The sequence below is a fragment of the Primulina eburnea genome, chromosome 8 (genome assembly GCF_022965805.1).
Source record: "Primulina eburnea isolate SZY01 chromosome 8, ASM2296580v1, whole genome shotgun sequence".
NCBI lineage: Eukaryota > Viridiplantae > Streptophyta > Magnoliopsida > Lamiales > Gesneriaceae > Primulina > Primulina eburnea.
Window position 1 is genome coordinate 43125828 of NC_133108.1, and position 21309 is coordinate 43147136.

General features: G+C 33.9%; 2 protein-coding genes and 1 pseudogene across 2 annotated transcripts; 1 reads left to right on the forward strand and 2 right to left on the reverse strand.

Annotated features, from left to right (window-relative positions):
* The first annotated feature begins 2886 nt into the window (after positions 1–2886).
* Positions 2887–6179, forward strand: LOC140840025 (uncharacterized; annotated as a pseudogene).
* Positions 6180–11918: 5739 nt separating this feature from the next.
* LOC140838045 (CASP-like protein 4D1) lies at positions 11919–13146 on the reverse strand. The gene is made up of 3 exons (XM_073204129.1): positions 12998–13146; positions 12489–12624; positions 11919–12229 (listed from the first exon to the last, which is right to left on the reverse strand). Exons 1-3 carry the CDS (start codon positions 13144–13146, stop codon positions 11993–11995), a joined length of 522 nt encoding a protein of 173 aa, XP_073060230.1. The 3' UTR covers positions 11919–11992.
* Positions 13147–13469: 323 nt separating this feature from the next.
* LOC140839308 (uncharacterized) lies at positions 13470–18182 on the reverse strand. The gene is made up of 8 exons (XM_073205947.1): positions 18156–18182; positions 17999–18058; positions 17774–17843; positions 17330–17414; positions 16252–16594; positions 14605–15663; positions 14373–14522; positions 13470–14281 (listed from the first exon to the last, which is right to left on the reverse strand). The coding sequence occupies exons 1-8, from the start codon at positions 18180–18182 to the stop codon at positions 13847–13849; spliced, it is 2229 nt and encodes a 742-aa protein (XP_073062048.1). The 3' UTR covers positions 13470–13846.
* Between the last annotated feature and the right edge of the window lie 3127 nt (positions 18183–21309).

The window sequence follows — 21309 nt, forward strand, 5'->3', positions numbered from 1 at the left end:
ACCACGTAAATATATATTTATGAATAAAATATTTAACTATCGTGTTATTAATTCAGAGATGCGACAAAATGTGTGTGTGAATGGAATTTGGGTAGCTGATCATGTGGATGGGACCCGACTTCATTATAGGTATGTGGGTGTCTCATAGTTTTTAAATATTCCTAGATCAAGAAAATAAAAACCCTACAAAACGTAGCATTTCTTTTTTGGTATTCTTGTTTTGCATCGCTTAAACGAGTCGAGCTGAATCGGGAGTATTAGGTTTGAGTTTGGTTCGTTTAAAATATATATAAACTCGAGCTCGATTCAAATTTTTAAAATTATTAAGTTCGCGAATAGCTCTAGATAGAAAAGCTCGACTCGTTAAAGAGACTCGTTTTTTTTTCGAGCTCGATAAACAAGCTCGTTTACGAGCTCTTCGACCATTGTTAGCCAAAAGATCGATTAAGATAAGAGAATTTAAAATGGTAGGCTTCTCATTTTATAGTCTTCCAATCATTTCCTTACACTCAAAATTTGATGTGAGACAGTGCAATTATTATTGTACACTCAAGACTCAACAAACTAATTGAGCTCTAGTCTTATAAAAGAGTCGAACTCCAGCTCGCAAACAGGCTCGTAAACGAATATCCTTTAAGCTCGACTCGATAAATTTACGAACAATATCAAACAAGTTTTTTACCGAGAATCGAAACTTGATTCATTTACATCCCGCCTAACTAAGTGTAGGGGCCCCAATCTCCTCTATTTGATTGATGGGCATTGTGTAATGTGAGAAACTCAAACCTTTTTCGCTGTGATGGTATCAGAGTGGCCATTATATATCTATCTGCATATCATCTATACATGTAACATACAAAATATGCATGTACTCTTGAAATCTAAATTAGTTGGACACTTTTAAATATCTCAAAAACAAATTTTTCATACATACATGTTGAATGATAGAAGTTATGTATCTCCACAATAGTATGATATTATCTACTTTGAGTCCAAATCCTCATATTTGCTTTTGGACATTAACAAAAATATCTCATGTCAATGAATATATAACTTCATCTTGATGATCAATGATCTTCTTTGTGTATTTTCCATGTGAGATTTTGGTTGAATTCCTAACAATCTTCTCATCAAAATGAAGAACTATAATTATTCTCATGGTCTAAGTATCCCTTCGTTCCCATCCATCTATCATCAAGGCCACTCCTATCTTTTGCGTTGGAAGCGCACACTTTAAGTGAAATACTTAGAGCACTTTCTACCTCGATCTCATCACAGATTTACTAGGAGCTATCACTTCCTTCGTTTAGTTTAAGTATCTGAGGATTCCACCCACATGATCCAATCTCGCCCATAGCTCTGATACCACTTGTTGAACATTGAAAATCAAATATGTCAACAATGATATGATATGATTCATTTTGAGTCTAAACTCTCGTTGATTTATTTTGAATTTCAACCAAAAGATCTCATACATATACACAGAGAGATTCTTCCATCATATTAATTTAGTATCTTCCTTACGTATTTTCAATTTGAGACTTTAGTTGAATACGCGCATTTCTTGTCTCTCTAAAACATCATACAAAATTCGGTTTACATACTTAAATTTATAAATACATTGTCTCAATATTATTTTATTACATAAAGTTGCCTATTTTTGGTTTCATCCTTCACATAGTCAAATTATGGCTTAATGTAATAAGATTTTTAAAAAACACTTTTAATCCTTTATTATGGCAAAATGCTGATATTAGCAATATCAGGTAGCATATCAGCAATGAGTGCCTAACAAAAAAATAATTAAATATGTATAAAAATTAATTTGTTGTATTTAAATCAAGATTTAACTAGTAGGATTAATTAGAATTCAAAATACACCAGCTTAGAACGATATTGGCTATTTTTTTTTCTGATTTCCGTACAAGACAAACTGTGTCTAGACAAATTTATATGAATACATTTCAATAAATAAAGACAATAAAGCTCAGGGGCAGTTTTGTAAAATCGAAGTCAATGCAAATGCATAGAATCTGGTCATCACTTTAACTGCGTCAGTTACGTACATACATTATACGTACATAGCATTGAATGGAGGAACATATACAAACGACTAAGGTCAAAAGTATGGAGTATTATAAAATATAAATAGATAAATATATTTTGGGTTTTCAGATAAAATATGATAAATTCCAGAAATATTGAGTGATTTAATAAATTGTATTGCGTCAAACATATATTATTTCTGTAATATATGGATTACCAAGTTACTAATTTGTTGGTTTTGGACAATGTCAAGCCAGAGATCTTGTATATATGACACCAATGTTATGCAAAAACTCTGGTCTTTATATGTTATGATGAAAAATAATCATGGTTGATATTGGGATGATTTATGATCTTTCAATTAATATTGAATTGTTTTAAAAAATTATTTTGTATACTTGATTAAATTTATCTATACCTGATAATACATGCATTAGGTGGGAAGTAATTATGAGAGAATGAACGATATATATTGAGTAGGTTTCTTGTGAGACGGTCTCACGAATCTTTATCTGTGAGACAAGTCAACTCTACTGATATTCACAATAAAAAATAATTTTTCTTCATGGATGATCTAAATAAAAAAAAAATTCTGGCAAAATATGATCGTAAGACTGTCTCACATAAGTTTTTGTCAAATATATTTGTGTTTGAATTATATTATTTTTGTGAGATATAATTTTTGATAAAGAGATAAGTATTTCCACAAATTTAAATTTTGTACTTCTCATGCGTTTTTTATTTATTGTAGAATTGACTTCTAGTTTTCAATTGAAACATAAAAATTCAAATTTTTAGATACAAAAAATATTGTATCTGTCTAAAATGTTTTTTAAAAATCAGATGCTAATCGAAAATTTATATTTTCCATTTTCAAGGTGCTTAAGCTTGTGTCATGTCCTCTCTTCTCCTTTTTATTTCCCTCACTCTCAAGCCATTTCCTTTTCCATGAAAAGGGTCGCAGATTTACCTCTTTCTTGATTCTTCAACAGCCCATTTACATCACTTTTTCTAACTAAACTCGAAGATCTTGTTGCCTCATTTCCCAGAAAAAGTTTAACATTATTATTTCCTTTTCTTTCCCCCCTCTGCAAGTTTGAATCACGGCCCGACTTTACAGGGACTCGAATTCTCATACCATCACCAAATCCAAAAAGAAACTACGTTTCTGAGCCTCTAAGTCTCAAAGATTGCCTCTTCTTTTTTGACTGGTTTTTAAAGCATTTTATAACAATCTTTGAGTGATAGTTACTTTTTCCATAACCGAAGAATCAGTTTCAAAAGTGCACAAAATCCCAAAGTCAAAGCTGTGTTATCGCGCTGATTTGTGGGTTTTGATTGTTGAAAGTGAGCCTTGAAAAATTGTGCGAGTACCATATATAGAATTTATAATTTTAGTACATATTGGCTGGCGGATAATGTTGGGGAAAAACTTGAATGTGGAAATGAGAATTGGTGGGAGGAAATGCAAGGTGAGAAAGAGGGGTTGTTCATCTTCTTCTTCATCGTCATTGGTGCAGAATTACAAGTTAAAGCGCGCATTTTTGGTCAGGAAAAAAGTGGGATCAAGCACCCCAGTTCCCTTGTGGAAAATGAATGGTTCAAAATCACCATGTTTGGAATTTGATCGTGGATTCAAGTATGTGGCAGCAAAGGGCGGCGAAAATGCTAAAGATTGTTCGGTGTCGGCTAGAAAATTGGCTGCCACTTTGTGGGAGAGTAATGGGTTGCTTCCACCTAGAACTAAAGGGAAAATATGGAGGACAAGATATGTGAAATGGGAATTGTTAGAAAAGAAAGGATATTCGAGCCAAACATGGACTCGATGGCACTTGCTTTGTCTGATCAATTTCAAGGTCCTGTTTCTGAGGTGGGATTTTCTGCAACTGACTTGTTGAGTCATTAGAATGAGATATACGAGGTAATAGAATGTAATTTGATCAGTCATATTGAAGTTTTTTGCTTTTGGAAATTTACAGAGGATGGATCCCTCGGAAGCTGGCCGGCATCGAAACCGGGTGTCATCCGGTTCTCAAAAGCTTCTGCTGCCCGATCATACTTTGGGACGTGCTAATCCTTTCAGTGATTGCTTGGTGGAGGTATTTTGATGCTTTAACTTTTTTTATGAAGTGCAAGTAAATTTTTATTGTATTTTAACAATCTTTTGTGTTAATTTCTGTTGGTTGATTGCATAACTTTTGTTAATAATTTTAGTGATCTTATTGCATTCTGTCTTTTGGAGCAGATTCAAATAAGAAATGGACAAAATATTTTGTTAATAAGATGAACAGAGAACATGGTTTGTGCTTCTTGCGGGTTCCTCAAAACTAACATGTCATATATTGTGTGGAACCATGATTTATTTTTTAGGTTTGGGTTGTTAGTAAAATAAAAATTTTAGGGGTAAATCAACAGCAAACCTGTTGTTATTTTCATTTCTCCGCCCCATCGAGTCCATCACTCCATCTTGTGCACGATTGTCTCCTAGCATATATCAGCACATGCTTCATATTTTTTAATTATCTGTCTGATTGTGAATGTGTTCTATGTGAAAATCCTCGACATGATTTAACACTAAGGGTCGAGCTCTTTTCTTCTCATTATCATCTAACAGGTTGATCCGAAACAAAATCACATCCAGAGTCCATGTAAACACCTAATTGGATCAAAGACTCGTCTTAAAGATATATATAATGGTCTTACAACTTCTAAAGAACTGCTCAAATTGTTGAGTCGCATTTGGCCTCTTGATCAGCAAAATTCGACAAGTTTATCCCTTGTATCCGCCCTGAAATTAGAGCTTGATCGTACTTGTACCCGCTTCAATCAATATATGCTAGAGCAAAGGACAAACCAGAGTGATGTTGATAACACGTTGAGGCACTTTTTAGAGGAGAAGGTTGTTTGGAAACTTAAAGAACAAGACAGGATTCAAAGTGCAGTTACATCCTTATCCGACGAGCTCAAGATAGAGAAGAGGCTAAGGAAGCAAACTGAGAAACTGAACAAAAAACTCGGGAAAGAATTAGCCGAAACAAAAGCCTCTTTGTCAAGGGCAACCAAAGATCTCGAAAGAGAGAGACGAGCACGTGAGATCATGGAGCAAGTGTGTGATGAGTTGGCTCGAGGAATTGGTGAAGACAAGGTGGAAGTTGAAGAATTGAAAAGAGAATCAGCCAAAGTTCAGAAAGAGGTGGAAAAAGAGAGGGAAATGCTTCATTTAGCTGATGTGCTACGCGAGGAAAGAGTGCAGATGAAGCTTTTGGAAGCTAAGTATCAATTTGAGGAGAAAAATGCAGCTGTTGACAAGTTGAGAAACGAGCTTGAGTTGTTTTTGAAATCGAAAAACAGAGAAGATCAAGAAGATTATAGCTCTCCTAGATATGAAAAAATTAAGGCACTGGAGAGACATTTGAGGGAGACTTTGCTAGGCTCTTATCAATTTCAGGAACACGAGAATGATCAGGATCCAGAAACCGTAGACAAAGTGGAGGAAGATGACTCAGATGATAGTGACCTCCACTCGATCGAACTAAGCGTAGATGAGCTCAACAAGACCATTCATTGGAACGGAACCGTAAAAAATGAGGCGAAGAGATATTCCTTCGACCGAAGTAAAGGGACGAAGCCAACCTCCGAGAATATAAAGAAACCAACCATTTCCTCACAAGCAAAATTTGCAGATGGCATAGAATGGGAACTCACTACCAATAATCAAGGAAATTTCGAAGTGTTTGATGAGAATGTATTGTTTGAATTTGCATCAAAATCTTGGAAAAGGGATGCTGAGGACGAAATCGAGAGATACAACATGATCAAAGATCTGAGAGATAACATTGTTTCTGGTACAAGAATGGTTTCGTCTCAAGAATTTGCTGGTCCAAGCTGAAACACAGATCCCATCTAGCAATCTACGTCCTGCCCGTCTTTGTTACATTGAGGAGATAATTTTGTCCATGGCTGCTAAATTTTGCTTTGGAGACAACAGTTATCTGCAATCTGATTGTAGAAGAGGATTTTCCTTTTCCTTTTCATTATTTTATATCATTTGCATAAAATTATTTGTATAAAGTTTGCTTCTTTGCTAAAGGTTATGGCAAACAAATTTTACACTAGATGTGGTTCATCTTAGAAGTGACATAGTAAATCTATATTTCGATTTATCCATGCAAGCATAAGACGTTAAAATGGGTATGCAGAAATACATGAGATAAATGAAATCCAACCTGCTTGATACAAAGAACTCTATCGTAGTAAATTCGTTAAAATACAAAATTATTATAATCTTATCCCAAAAATTGTCACCTCATCGTTATGTCGATGTTTATTTACTAAAAAAAATCAAAGAAAGATTTGGCTGTCGACCGTCTCTATTATATCAAGATGAGTCTTTACAGAGTGCTTATAGTTACGATTAAACGAGTTACAAGATTAAATTCAAATTTTTTAAATATTATTTGAGCTAGAACTCGAATTTAGAATACAGTGGTATTAAGCCTGATACGAAGCATTTGCACTGCACTGTTCAAGCTCGAACAAATCCAAACTAAAGATATGAACATTTTTTTTTATTTTTATGACATTAATTTTGTTAAATACAAATATGATATTGTTCCAGACTACAAAGATATAATATAACTACCCGCACTACTGACGGAACTTGAATGTGAACTCGAGACTTACTTATCTCAGACAAAAAAAATATAAAAAACAAATTAAATCTACCTAAATAAATTAGAAAAATAACCTTAAATCAACAGAACTCGAATATGAGACTAACAAAGCATCAACATTAATCATTGGATCAAAACCTCGTCGGCAATTTTGTTACATAATATTAATTAACAGCTAATCAGAAATTTTATGTCCAATTCATAGACAATTGTCGCATGTGCACGCACCATTCCATTGGCAAGTGCCTCAGCACAAACATTCATTGTGACATTGAATCATTTTCTTGTCAAGTGCAACATAGACCAAACAACATGGACGAATTATCACACGAAATTGAATGATGCTAGCTTGATTACAAGTGGTGGAAGCCAAGTGTCTGCAAAACAAACCAAACAACAGACGAGTGTAGGACAGGTTTGGCCAAATCTAACATCTATATCAAAATTCTACGAGTTTAGTCTAAGCTATACTTGCTAAAAAATTATATGATTTTAAAATTTAGTCACAACATAAAAAAAAAAAAAATAAAAAAAACTTTTGAAAATTATTAAATCATTAAAGTCACTTTCTAATTCTAAATTAAAATATTTATAAATAAAAAATTATCACAAGTTAAAGTATATTAATTTATATTCAACTTATAACAAAATAAATATCATAATTATATATTTTCATATCAAACATAGAATCACAGATTAAATTATTTTAATCTTAAAATAATATAAATTAATATTAGATATTAAAACATTCATTATCCAATATATAATAAATTATACATATGTAAATATTAGATATATAATTAATGAGTGAGTCTCGTTGAGACCGTTTCATGGATCTTAATCTGTGAAACGGATCAACCTTATCCATATTCACAATAAAAAGTAATACTCTTAGCATAAAAAATAATATTTTTTCATGGATGACCCAAATAAGAGATCTGTCTCACAAATACTATTCGTGAGATAGTCTCGCACAAGTTTTTGTCATAATTAAGAGACGAATTTAATAAATCTCTGACTTTACTTAACTGTACGAATGGGAATACGTTCCGTACCTAGTTTTCAGACAATGCCAAGTTGCCCAAAAGGACTTTTTCTGAATCATTTTCTTTGATGGGCTACTGTTATTCTAGCTGTGCAATCTTCCTTTCTTCTTTGATTCTTTTTTTTTTTTTTAATGGAAATACGAAATTCTTCGGTTCTTGATCTCTTTCTTCTTTAATTCTGGCAGACCTAAAAGTTATTTAAAAATTGAAATATTTATGATATCCACCACGTCCAAATTGAATAATTCGGATTACTAAAGTCCAATTTAAGCTGGATCCTCCTCCTCAATGTAAACTGCATTATTATTATTTTTAAAAAAATAAAAAATAATGCCATTTTGATTTTTTTATTTGGGATATATATATATAAAAAGTTTCATCATTTCGATGTTAATTAATCGTCAAAAACCTCAAAGAAAAGGGCACATACCTCCCTTTGATTTATTTAAACAAGATAAAAATTTCGAATTCACGGGATTATAATTGTTAGAGATTGTTTTTTAATGTAAATTTAGGATATTTTCCTTTTGTTACATGTTTTTCATATTTATATTAGTCTCACTTCTCATAATATTGTAGAGTTTGGGCATACTACGAGTTCGCTCGAAAACCAAGGATATACATCACACGGATTTAGATCTTCTATTGTGTTAAAAATACAGCACCGGATACTGTGCATTTCTTAAACAAGATGATCATCTTGTTGATCTTACACGATGTCAAATAAATTTAAAATTTTGTAAATGAAACGCGATGATCATCTTCTATAATTATAATAATAAAAAATAATAAACAACACATGGTGCTGTATTTTTAATACAACAGATTATCCAAATCCGTATTGAACATGCGACATGATGCGTCCAATAAAGATTAACTGGGGAAAAGATTAGTAGAATTTCTTGTTTTGTTTAATATATTTTGAAATGATAATTTCAATTTCAAAATTTTAAAAGTATATAATTATTATTTTCTTAAAACTTTTTTTTATTGAAGTTTGTTCTTGATTTTGGTAAAAACTTGTGTGAGACGGTCTCACGGGTCGTATTTGTGAGACAGATCTCTTATTTGGGTCATCCATGATAAAATATTATTTTTTATACTAAGAGTATTACTTTTTATTGTGAATATGGGCAGGGTTGACTCGTCTCACAGATTAGGATCCGTGAGACGGTCTCACATGAAACCAACTCCTTGATTTTTATGTACGGCACAATTAGTGTTTTAAAACGTTTAGATTTATTAAATTTTCGTATGTCCGCTTAATATTATTGATTTTTACTTTTAATATTAATATACACATATAATACTCTTTTTTTTCCTAGGGCTATGAAAATATTGAACGACGTTATAAATACTCAATTTTTAAGTCATCGACCCCTATTTATTTACTAATGAAATAAATTCGTGCCGAATTTTGTTGACTCAACTTGATCCTAATTAAGTAATAAATGTATATATTTGACCATACATGTATAGGGTTGGGCTTTTTTTGTTAGGGGATGCAGAAATTTCAAATGAATATTCATAATAACGGGTAGGTTTTTTGTTAGATGATCTTACGATTCTTCATCTGTGAGACGTGTCAATCATATCGAAATTCACAATAAAAAGTAATATGTTTAACATAAAAAGTAATATTTTTTCATTGATGATCCAAATAAGAGATTCGTCTCAAAATATATAAGATATTTTACTTGACCATATATAACATAATATATATATATATATATATATATATATATATATATATATATATATATATATATATATCATCAGCATCAAAATATAAGTTTTATCTAATTTGTCGCGGCTCTATATCGGAGGCGGGGTGCGTAAACGATGGAGCATTGATTTCGACGGAAGAGTGGCCAAATGCATTTATTTTACGGATTAATTTTAACCTAGTTCTGAATTACTAATTTCGACATATCCTTCTCATGTCAGTGGAATTGTTACTTAATATTTTATGTTTTATTTCACATAAATTAATGTGTCTCATTCGTACATACAAAAATGAAACCATATATATTTCTTCTATCACTATTTTCTCGGACAACGGTATCGTGTCACACATAGTTTGCTCAATGTGATTTATCTAATTGTATGAATTGTAGATTATTATGTTAATTCGAGAGTTTATTCGGTGTACAGTGCAAAATGGTCGATTGCAGGTTTTATCATATATGGTTTTAATAAGCCTAAAAATAGTAGAAACGTGCATTAATTGGACTACACGGCATTAGTTGCCTTGGCTTTAATATTCAATCTGATGGCAGATAGGTTTTTACTTGAGAATTTAATTCCTCCCTTACATGTTAGTATATGTTTAACTGAAATATGTCAGCAACTAATGAAGCCATTGCATCTCTACTACTTACTTTCCACCACTCTATTTAATTTTCTTTTCCCAATGTGCGTGGTAAAACATTTTCTCAACCTTTTTTAATGACAAAGTTGACATATCAGTGTTAATTAAGAATAAATATCTTAAGAAACGATTTAATAGATTTTTCTCATGAGATGAGTCAACTCTATTAATACTTAAATTTAAAAGTAATATTTTTCATGAGTTGGAGACTCGTCTCAAAAAATTAACCGAGACTGTCTCACATGTGTTTTTCTGTTTCATTAATATAAGTCAAAGACCATAAATAATGACACAAATTTATTTGTGTCTTCGAAGCAAGAAAACTCTATCTTATCTATTAAAGAGCCAAATTATCAAATGGATCTGGAAACATATTTCCTCACTAAAGAAATGACGAGGATGATGATGAAATGGATATTCCAATAATAGAGATTGAATTTGACTTATAATTATGGAGCTCACAATTTCATTCCTACTGAGTGTTCAATTTTTATTTAAGAAAATGAAAAAAAAAAAAAAAAATTAGCTGCCAAAAATATTTTCTAAAAGAAACTTTTTTTTTAAAAGAAAAAAAAAACCCAATTTAATACAAAATCACCTGTAGATGTAAAATAATTATGAAATCTTGATTCTGCCGACAAACTTCTTGTGAATGTTTCCCTGCTTGCAATCAATTCATTTTTTTATTTGGCTTAAAATTTAACACATTTTCTTCTACCACACCCTCTCCCTTTTATTACAATTCAATACTTACTCGAACCTATGCTACTGATTATTTAATTCTGATATTAAATGTAAGGCCTGTTTATGTCTCCTGAATTCTTGTTGTATAAATATTGTCCTTCAACCCATGGAAGAGCAAAATCAAGGCTCATCCCATCAAATATTTATTTGCTTTAGGCTTAAATTTTCCTTAATTGTCATATTTTGCAAGGTAAAATATCGAATTTTTTTTGTTTAATAAATGTTTGATCAAGTGTACTTTATCCTTTTCATATACTTTGACTCGAACTTGCAGATTATAACATAATGAGTTACAACGCCGAGAGCCCAAAACTCGAGCTCAAACTCAACTTATCCCCGCCTAGGGAACGTGGACAAGTTGTGTCGCCGAATGGGTCGATATCATCGTCGCGAAACTTGTGTCTGTCCTGGGAGAACAGCACTGGGGAGAATCCTCGATACCCTACTAGCCCGGAGGCGAATTCGATGATGCTGGTGGGGTGTCCTCGTTGCCTAATGTATGTAATGTTAATGGAGGAGGATCCGAAGTGCCCGAAATGCAAGAGTACTGTTCTGCTTGATTTTCTTCATGAGGACAGCAACCGAAAATTGAAGAAATGAAATCTGATTTGCCCAGTGAATCTTGATCCATCTATTTTCTTTGCTCTGCTTTCGCCCCTTCTTTTCTGTTCTCTTTTTAAAAATTATTTTGTTTATTTTTTTTGGTTTTCTTGGTTCTTCTCTCTCTGCGTTTGGGTGACGAGTAAAGCAGAGGAAATGGGACTCTAATTGTAGGCTGGTTATGTAAAACCTTTTGTTTTTGTTTAATAAAGTAATGAATCAAACTTTATATGAGTCAGAGCTCGAAAATCTGTCCTATCGAGTTCGAGTAATGAATTTTTTTTCCAAAAATTAAACTCACTCTCCTCTAATTTTATCAGGATCAACAAGACAATAAAATTGTCCTACGTAACGCATAATTATTGGCAATGAAATCTTTTCTTTTATACAAATTCGTTTCATAACTAACAGTATCCCCTAAACTAAAATCAGAACATGTACATCCATTTACGAATACAACATCGCCAGATTCTCGAAAGTGTATTGGAGAAATCAAATAATGGAAGCTTTACTTAATGAAAAAACGTATTATTTGAAAAACCCTTTATTCCAAGAAGACCAGCGAAGGGATCGGAAGAAAAAATGCAAAGTAGAGCCATGGAGGCGAATCCAGCGAGGAGGATGCCAGTTGAAATGTTGGCCATCTTCAAGTATTTTTTCCCTTCGCCGATGGGGTGGACAAATATTTGAAACTCGAACGATATGCCGAAACCAACACCAACTCCAGTTGCCAGCAGAAATGCTGTTAGCTGCGAATTGTTTCCACGCGAACACTTGACTAACCTGGTTTGCTTACGCGACATAGAATAGAATTTTTTAAAAAAAAAAATAGAAATGATCACTTGTTTTTTGTCCAGCTTTTATCGTCTAAACTTTGGTTTTGCGCTGCCGGAACCAGACGATTATGGGTCAACCTGCCTACTTAGGGTTGGTCTTGGTGCAATGAACCCAAACACATTTTTTCCACATATGGAGTCCAAAAATTAAAGATGTTGAGGAAAGATTTACTTTGTCCCCATAAAAGTTAAACTCTTGGAGGAATCCGTTGCGTGTCCACCTCTTCTCTTGTGCAACATTATATATTGCAAATGGACGTTGAATGAGCGTATAAATAACTCCTATGCCACCAACTGCAACTACGTACCTATTCAAGAACATCAAATAAATCACATTTTCGGCAATACTTGAAACTACATGACGAATAATTAGTCAAACATCATTTTGGTTTTTTGTCATTTACGTGCAATAAGTTATTTCTTCACTTCGAAGCTAGTCCCTTTTCTCGGGTGCTTGGGTGTGCTTAAGTAGCGTCGAATATGTCAGTAATGTCCAACATCATGTTAGCATCACATCAACAATATGATGAAAGATGAGTAAAAATATTTTAAAAACCAAACTTATTAAACTTACATCAAAGTTTGAATAATTGAAATGAATAAGACCCAAAAAAAGGTCAACTTATAGATTGTTTTGACAATCTGTCTCTATAACGGATAATCAAATGTTTTTCTAATTACCTATAACCGATAATGTCGTAGAACATAACCTCGGAACCATCAACAGCTTTGGCCTTGTTAAGGACCATAACCACGATGGAGGCAGCCAAGGCTAAAAGAATGAAGATACTCAGAAAAAGAATCGTGTTTAGAATAGCCCGGCGAGCCATTAATATTATAAACTGGCCTGTGTGTATGTGTTTTCTTTACTCGAGTCCAGAAGTGAGAAATATAACCCTTATTTATAAACAAACTAGTATATGTTGTGACTAATAATAGTTCTTGGATATGCCGATAATTGAACGCGTATACGTAGATTCTGCTGTTGCTGCTCGCCATGGACAACGACAATGTACGTATGTAGAGTTTGGCACCAATATTATTCGGCTAGACAATTTTTTAAATAAGGAAGAAAAAGAGAGACGATATTTTTTTTAATAAGTTTCTTGTGAGACCGTTTCACAAATCAAATTTTAACATGCATTAACACAAATTTCAAAATGAATTCAAGAATTAGAGAAATTTAGTGACGGCATTCACAATCTAGTCTAGAAGAGAAAACAAGCTAAAAATACTGGGACGAAACAGTATGTAAACACACGGTTTGCGTTATCACTTAACAAACTACAGCAACCATTTGTCCATTTCTATACCAAATTCTATGGTTTTTCGAATTGTACGTATTTCAAGCTTAAATATGAAGTTTTTACATCGATAAATATATAGGAAAATAGCCCACCAAAAAAATTCAGAATTCAATCTAAACTACGCCAAAATCTTGTTCTCTCTCCCCGACAAAAATTGCAACGATGGCAATAAATATCCGCCACCAGTCGGACCCTATTTGTTTCTGACGTGGTGCGAGTTTCATCAGCATTCGATTCGAACGGCCCCGCTCTCTGATGAAACGAACTTGGGCTTACGGTTCACTTTCACTAGGCACTGGACAACATCTCCCACCTGGAAATCGACCCAATCTTGGATCACGAGTCCGCAGTCATTCCCCTTGCCTACTGCATCCACATCCTGCTGCTCCCTTTTAAGAGAAGCACAGGAGCCTTCAAACACGATTTCTCCACTCCTAAGAAGTCTCAGCGTAGAAGATTTTGTGACACGGCCATCTACGACACGACAACCAGCAATTTTCACATCCTCTCCCTTAGCTTTGCTTCTACCCTTGAGTTCGAAAATGTTCAGAACGTGAGCTTCTCCAGCAACCTTGGTCTCAAGCGTTCCGGGAGCCATTTCTACAATCAGATTTCCCATGTCCTCCAGTAGATGATAGATGATACGATGTAATTTTATCTGCAAGTTACATTTGAGTCATACATCCCAAATTGCATCAGCAAATATTCAAAAAAAAAAAAAAAAAAAGAGTAAAAGCCCAATCTTTTACCTTTATTTTGGCTTGAGTTGCTGAAAGACTGATCGAAGTTGGGGGATCTCTGACGTTGAATCCAACAATACACGCACCACAGGCTTGTGCCATATCAACATCAGACTGTGAAATAGGTCCAACTCCAGCATGAATGACCTTCACATATACCTGGGACAATCAAAAGCTAAAGCATGAAGAAGATTATTTTTCCAAAGAGAAGAAGATATAAAATCATAAGAACTAGCCGCACCTGTGGACTGTCCAAACTTTTCAACGAATCTGCAACTGCCTGGACAGTGCCTTGCACGTCTCCTTTTACAATTATTGCCACTTCAACCCTCTGAGATTTATTTTCTTCTTCCTCATTGGCCTCCACTTCCGCCTCCGACATCTTCTGCCTCTCCTCTTCCAGTCTCAAGAGTCTATCCTTCTCAAATCTCTTTCTTCTTCCTTCACTAAGCATCCTCGCTCTTTCTTCAGACTCAACCACAACAATGTCATCACCGGCCATTGGAAGCCCCTTTAACCCTTCGATCTCGACAGGCATGGCTGGTGTAGCCTGTGGAATCACTTTTCTTGCCATATCCTTAATAGACCTAATTCTACCCCACTCACAACCTACAACAACATGCTGCCCGCAAACTAAGGTCCCCGCCTTTACTATTGCAGTAGCCAGTGGACCGCGCCCCTTATCAAGCCTTGCCTCAACTACATAAGCTTGGGCAGGACCATCAATTCGTGCTTTTAGATCCATTAACTCGGCCTGGAGAAGCAATGCTTCCTCCAACTTATCCAGCCCACTTTTTCTTGTAGCGGAAACCTCAACAACTTGGACATCTCCTCCCATCTCCTCCAATGGCAACCCTTCAGACGCAAGCTGGACTTTTACTCTTTCTGGAGTTGCATCTGGTTTGTCACACTTGTTAATTGCTACAACAATAGGTACATTAGCTCCTTTTGCATGAGACATTGCTTCGAGAGTCTGAGGCATCACACCATCATCAGCAGCCACAACAAGCACGACTACATCTGTAACTGCTGCACCTCTGGCTCGCATTGCACTAAAGGCAGCATGTCCTGGAGTGTCAAGAAAAGTGATAGATGCACCAGATTGCATGCCAACAACAAATGCACCAAGATGCTGAGTTATGCCGCCAGCTTCTTTAGCTGCCAACGAAGTTTGTCGAAGAGCGTCTAGTAAAGATGTTTTTCCATGGTCAACATGACCCATCACTGTCACAACTGGAGGGCGTGGTAAAATTTGAGCATCTTCTTCCGAGTGCAGCCTACGAACATTGACTCCAACTTCCTAAGAGTTTATATGAACCCTGATTAAATTATTGTGAATAGAGCAAAACAAACCAAAACAAGCAAACTATTGTATTTGATTAAAATTTGACGTTCCCACCTTCGATATTTCTTATGAAGTATTTTCTATTTTCTTTCCACACCAGTGCAAGGTTTAAGTACTGCAAAAACATAATGTTCAAAAATGGTAGCAAAACAGCCCAATCCTTAGAACATGATGCACCCCGAAGTTGAACCATGCAATACTGAAGAAAATATATTTTCAGTTTACTTTCGGTTGATTTAGGCAACACATTGAACAATAAAAGTAACAACTGGTTGAACATTCTTCCATGAATTACTGAGAGTAAGAATATCTGGTACTGAAACAAATAATAATTAACAGTTAAAACAGAGAACCATTTCACTTGGAATAGGGATGTTGACACAAATTTCATCATAGTGGTTCTTTTTTTCTTACAAAACATGGTGTTTTGGTCAAAACTTTGTTAATAAACAGCATCCAAGATGCATCAAAATATTCCTTATTCATCAAAATTAGAATAATAAAAAAATCAGATTTTTAACCAAATTTGATTTAATGGAATACCATGGCAACAAGCTCTGCTATGTCAATGCTGAGAGCACCAAATTCTGAATCAGCTCTCTCTCCGACATTTGTGATAATGTTCTGAATGGTAGATGTAGACTCTTGACATCGCTTGGCAAGCTCAACTATGGTCATGCCTTCAAATATTTCAATTGTTTTATCTGGCAAGGACTTCACAGATCTTTTTAGTTTAGGAGGAACATAAGGTTCATCAACAGGTGGTTTAGCCTCCTTCTTTCTCTTTGAGAATTTCCCTTTACCCTGCCCTCTCCTAGAAGTCTTTAAACCTATAGAATCATCGTCCATTCTCCTAGCCAGAAGTTCCGAACTTGCATGGAATCGCCTATACAATGGAAGCAATAAAGAGATATAATCACAGGTAGCCCCCAGTACCTCAAACAAACAGAACACCAGAACATGTAAGTCATAGAGCAATGACAAAGATATGCACTTCTATAAAATCAATATGAGATGTTTGAAATAGTAAACGCATAGGCCCAGCTTAGTTCTCATGTGTATATGAGGTCTGAAAGTCCTTGCATGTAACTCCAACTTCAATCAAAAGAAAAGAGGAAAAGGAAACCAGCTATCAGAAATGTACCTCCAGCTAGTTTTGAAATAAATCAACTTTCCTCTGACATTTTTAAAATTTTTCACTTGGTTCCTACTCCAGAATGTGCATTTTGATATCACAGCAAATTGTGAGTTCGAATTTAAAAGTTGAGGATTTTGACTTAGACCAAAAAAATCAATCTTTCAATTGTTTCGTTAGTATAAAATATAAAGTGGCACAAAACAAAGGATTGCTTGAATAAAAATAACATAAAAAGTACACAATCTTACTTTTGAAACAATGTATGCACAATCAAGTACGAAACAACCATGCCATACAAATATTACAAATTAAAACTTATTTTTTGAAATGTTTACAAAACATACAATTTTGTCTAATTTTCCAGAAACCGAGGGAAGTGAAATAGCAATAAAAAAACCTCTCATCGAAAATCAATCCTCCACTGATGAAACAATTTAACAGAGATGATTGTGATGAAACAAACTTCATCACAAACTGAATTACCTTGTTGAGCACTTGTTGGTGAAAAGAGGGAGACCATCACCTTTACCATAAAATGCCGGAGGGAAATGACTCCCTGAAACACAAACTAAAAATCAAACAAAAATTTGACTTTGAGCAATAGTTCATCAAAACATTAACGTTGATCTAATTCTCGACAATCGTAATCCACATCTTCATATCAACAAATCTTAACTGCATAAGAATTAAGAAATGGATAAAAATAAAAATGAGGATCACACGGTACGGTGCATAAGCCTCTGGCAATACTCAAACCAACACTGTTGGCCACCAAGATATCGGCACATTAGTAACAGTACACTTTCACTTAACTACCCTCCCCAAGAAATCAACCATAAGCAATACCGAAATACTTGGCCAGTAAATTTTTACCTAGCAAGTCTACGACTTAAGCAGATAGAGCTTTGGCGGAATCATCAAACCTACATTTCGAAGCCAGTGCAATTGAATCTCTAGACGTCACAATAAACGCTTTGGTAAGACTATAACAACCACCCTGCACGAAAGTTCAAGCAAAATTTCGATTTTTTACAGATTTGCACAAGCACCAATCATATAAATTCAATTAAAAATAAAAAAGATGAGGCAATCAGATCTTTCCATATAAGAATAAACTGGGTTTCAGTTAAAACAACATAAGTGGTCGACTACAGTCGTTGAGAGTAGTGAATTGACCGGTGAAATCAAAACATCATATATTTCTACCCCAATCTGCCAAAGAATCAACTCATGAAAAAAGAGCAATATTGAGAAGCGTAAAATCATTTAGGTAGAAGAATTAGAGAAAAAATACAACGAGGGAACACACCTTTCTTCCAAGAGCCCTCCAAGCCATTCACGATTATGCAAATCTTCAGAACTTCAGTTTTACCAAATCAACAGGGAGTGTACTTATCATCACCTAGGGTGAACATGATTTATATGCACGAAGCTATGTCGGAAGGGTTGGATTCGGCGGAAGAGAGCTGGTACGACGGCCGCGGAGGAGGAACCTCGGAAGGTTGCGAAAAGTTTCGAGTCCCAGTTCTGGTTTCGATTTTTGGAATATCATGATATGTGTACGACTTAAATTTCAAATTAAAACTATAAAAAAGAAATATAAATAATACTTATATTATAATTTTACAATTATTTTCATCGTTCTTTTTATTTGGTTTTTTTTTTTATTTTAACGAAATACTATTTAAAAATATATTTTGTTTCATTAAAATTTGGTTAGAAAAATGAAATATCCTGGACTTTTTTAATTTACAAAAAATAATATAATCAGTGAACTTGAGAGACTTTCTTTTCTTTTTTTCCTTTTTTTTTTTTAAATGTCTGAGGAGATATTCTATCGTCCACATGATGTATCACACATGGTGTATTCATTTTATTTAGGGCCCGCACATTTATATTGTCCTCACCCAAACGAAGAGTCGATGTTACACCCGATGCACCATAGAATATCATGTCTCAAGGTATCTATCTCACCCAAAATTTAAAAAGGAAAGTTTGATTCATTTTCTTTTAAAGTCCGATAGGATCACAATAATATTTTTTGGAGTAATACTTTGTACCAACGGATATATATTCATTAGACGGATCGATCTGTTTTATTTTTATTTTTTATCATGAAAAATAATATTTTTGACAGAAAAATAATAGTTTTTCATAAATTAGATTGGATTGGATTGGAGATTCGTAAAAAAATTAAAATGTGATACAGTATTGACAAGAGTTTTTGTATATGTTTTGGATGTTTGTATTAACTTTTGGTTATTGTTTAATGTATGTTATTAATCGAGTTGCATTTAAAATAAATTTGACGAGCATATGAATATATAAAGTGCTCGGGCATTCGGCTACAGTGTCGGGCACCATGGTACCGGGTCCGGACAACATGGTAGGAGATCCAGCCAACTTGTTTGTATGTAGTTTAAATTCATGGGCAGCCCGAATTTTAAGTTTGTATTAAATTTTTACACCGAATGTTTTATATTATGTACGAGTGAAAATTATTTTAAATCTAGGATAAAGATTGTATTTTAAAAGAGGTTTATACATTAAATTTTTGCTTATTTCAAGTGTTTGAATTTTAAGTTGAAAGAAATATTTCTTAATTTTTATTTATGTAAGAAGTTTACGTCTACTTGTAGTTTATGTCGAAACTTGTATTTTTTTTAAAAAAATTATCTTTGTATGAAAAATATTTTTTGTAATTGGATGACTCTTTTGCTTGTAGCCAAATACGTGTTATACGATTTTTGGGTGTCGGTCATCGGGTCGGGGCGTTATTATCAAGTTACACGGGCCGGTTTAGGGTGTAGATTTAATGACAGGTATGCCTTTACCAACCTCGATCCATGGAAAATCTCTGGCCAAATGACATGAGAGGAAAGTGAACGAATGAAAGGGTCACATTCAGAGACGGATTTATGTATGGGTTGTACTGGGCTACAGCCCACTTTTTTTAGCGACGGTTTTTTATAAACCGTCGCTAATATTGGCGACGGTTGTAATATGTGGATGGGCGACTGTTTTAAATAGCGACGGTTGTTTGAAAAATCGTTGCTAATAGCGACGGTTGTTTCAAATAGCGACGGTTGTTTCAAAAACCGTCGTACATCAATGTCTTAGTCCAATCAAATCCCGTCCATTTACAAGGATGAGACCACATTCATCATATATCCTTGATCTGCCCCCCTCATTCTAACAAAATTTTTCCCACCCAAGCTCTTTGACAAAAAGACGGACTCCTGAAGAATCAATTGCTCATCGAAGGGAACTCCAGGTAAGAACGCTATACATTTTTATTTTGTTTTATAGCTTCTCTGTGCGTGATTTGTGATTCTTGATTGTTTGTTGTTGAGTTGTTGATTGACATTCTGTTTTGATTGTTAATATTTTATCTTGTTAGGATTAATTGACGATTTCAAATGGACATTAATCTTGTTTTGATTACCTGTGTTTACTGTCACTACGGAGTGGCTTTTTCAGCAATGAGCATGTGAAGACGCACTTCGCAATAAATGGGATGACTTCTGCCATGTTTGACACTCTATATTCGAATTTACCTAAATATGATGTAAATCTATTATTAATGAATGTTATGTTTTAAATCTGTAGACACATTTCGATGAACGTATAATGTAAATTTTTTTTATATATATAACTTATCATATTGAGTTCAAGCCCCCACTTTTATGCCGAGATCTCCCTGGTCCCATTCATATTATTTTTTAGTTGTCTTATATGTTTATTAATTGTTCAATGTTTTTATGAGCCGTGCATGTTTATTTCGAAGGGAAACAAAAAAAGAAGAAGAATATTAATGAAAAGAACAGAAGTGTTACATGTATATTTATTATGATTTTAAATATGATATGATGAAGAACGAGATGCATAATGTAGTATTTGTTATGTATAAAGGATGAACTTGTCGAATTTTAGATTCGCTAGATTTTATTGGTGTATATAACGATGACCAATGGGGTGATAACACTCGAGGGATCTGCTATCAGATGATGGAGTAGGTCTCTTGTGAGATTGTCTCACACTCTCACTATTCTTTATTTGAGATGAGTCAACCTTATCGATATTCACAATAAAAAATAATATTTTTTTATGGATGACACAAATAAGATATTTGACTAACAAAATACGACTCGTAAGACCGTCTCACATAAGTTTTTGCACATATTGTGTGTACTTATCCGAGATTTTTCTGTGAATTTTATGTCGTTTTCTTATAAGTTGAATGTTTTATATAATACTTTGGTAAATTTTGAGGTTCGAAAAGACTTTTAGTGTTAATTTGAAAAAACTTTACTATTGTTATATGAGCGGTGATTGTTAACAAGGATAATTTTTTGTTAATTGGAGGATTTATTTTAATGAGGTGGAAAGTATTTTTTTTTTTTTTGTAATGCTTGAAATTTTCGAGTTGTATTATGAAGTAAATTTCCATATTTAATTATTTA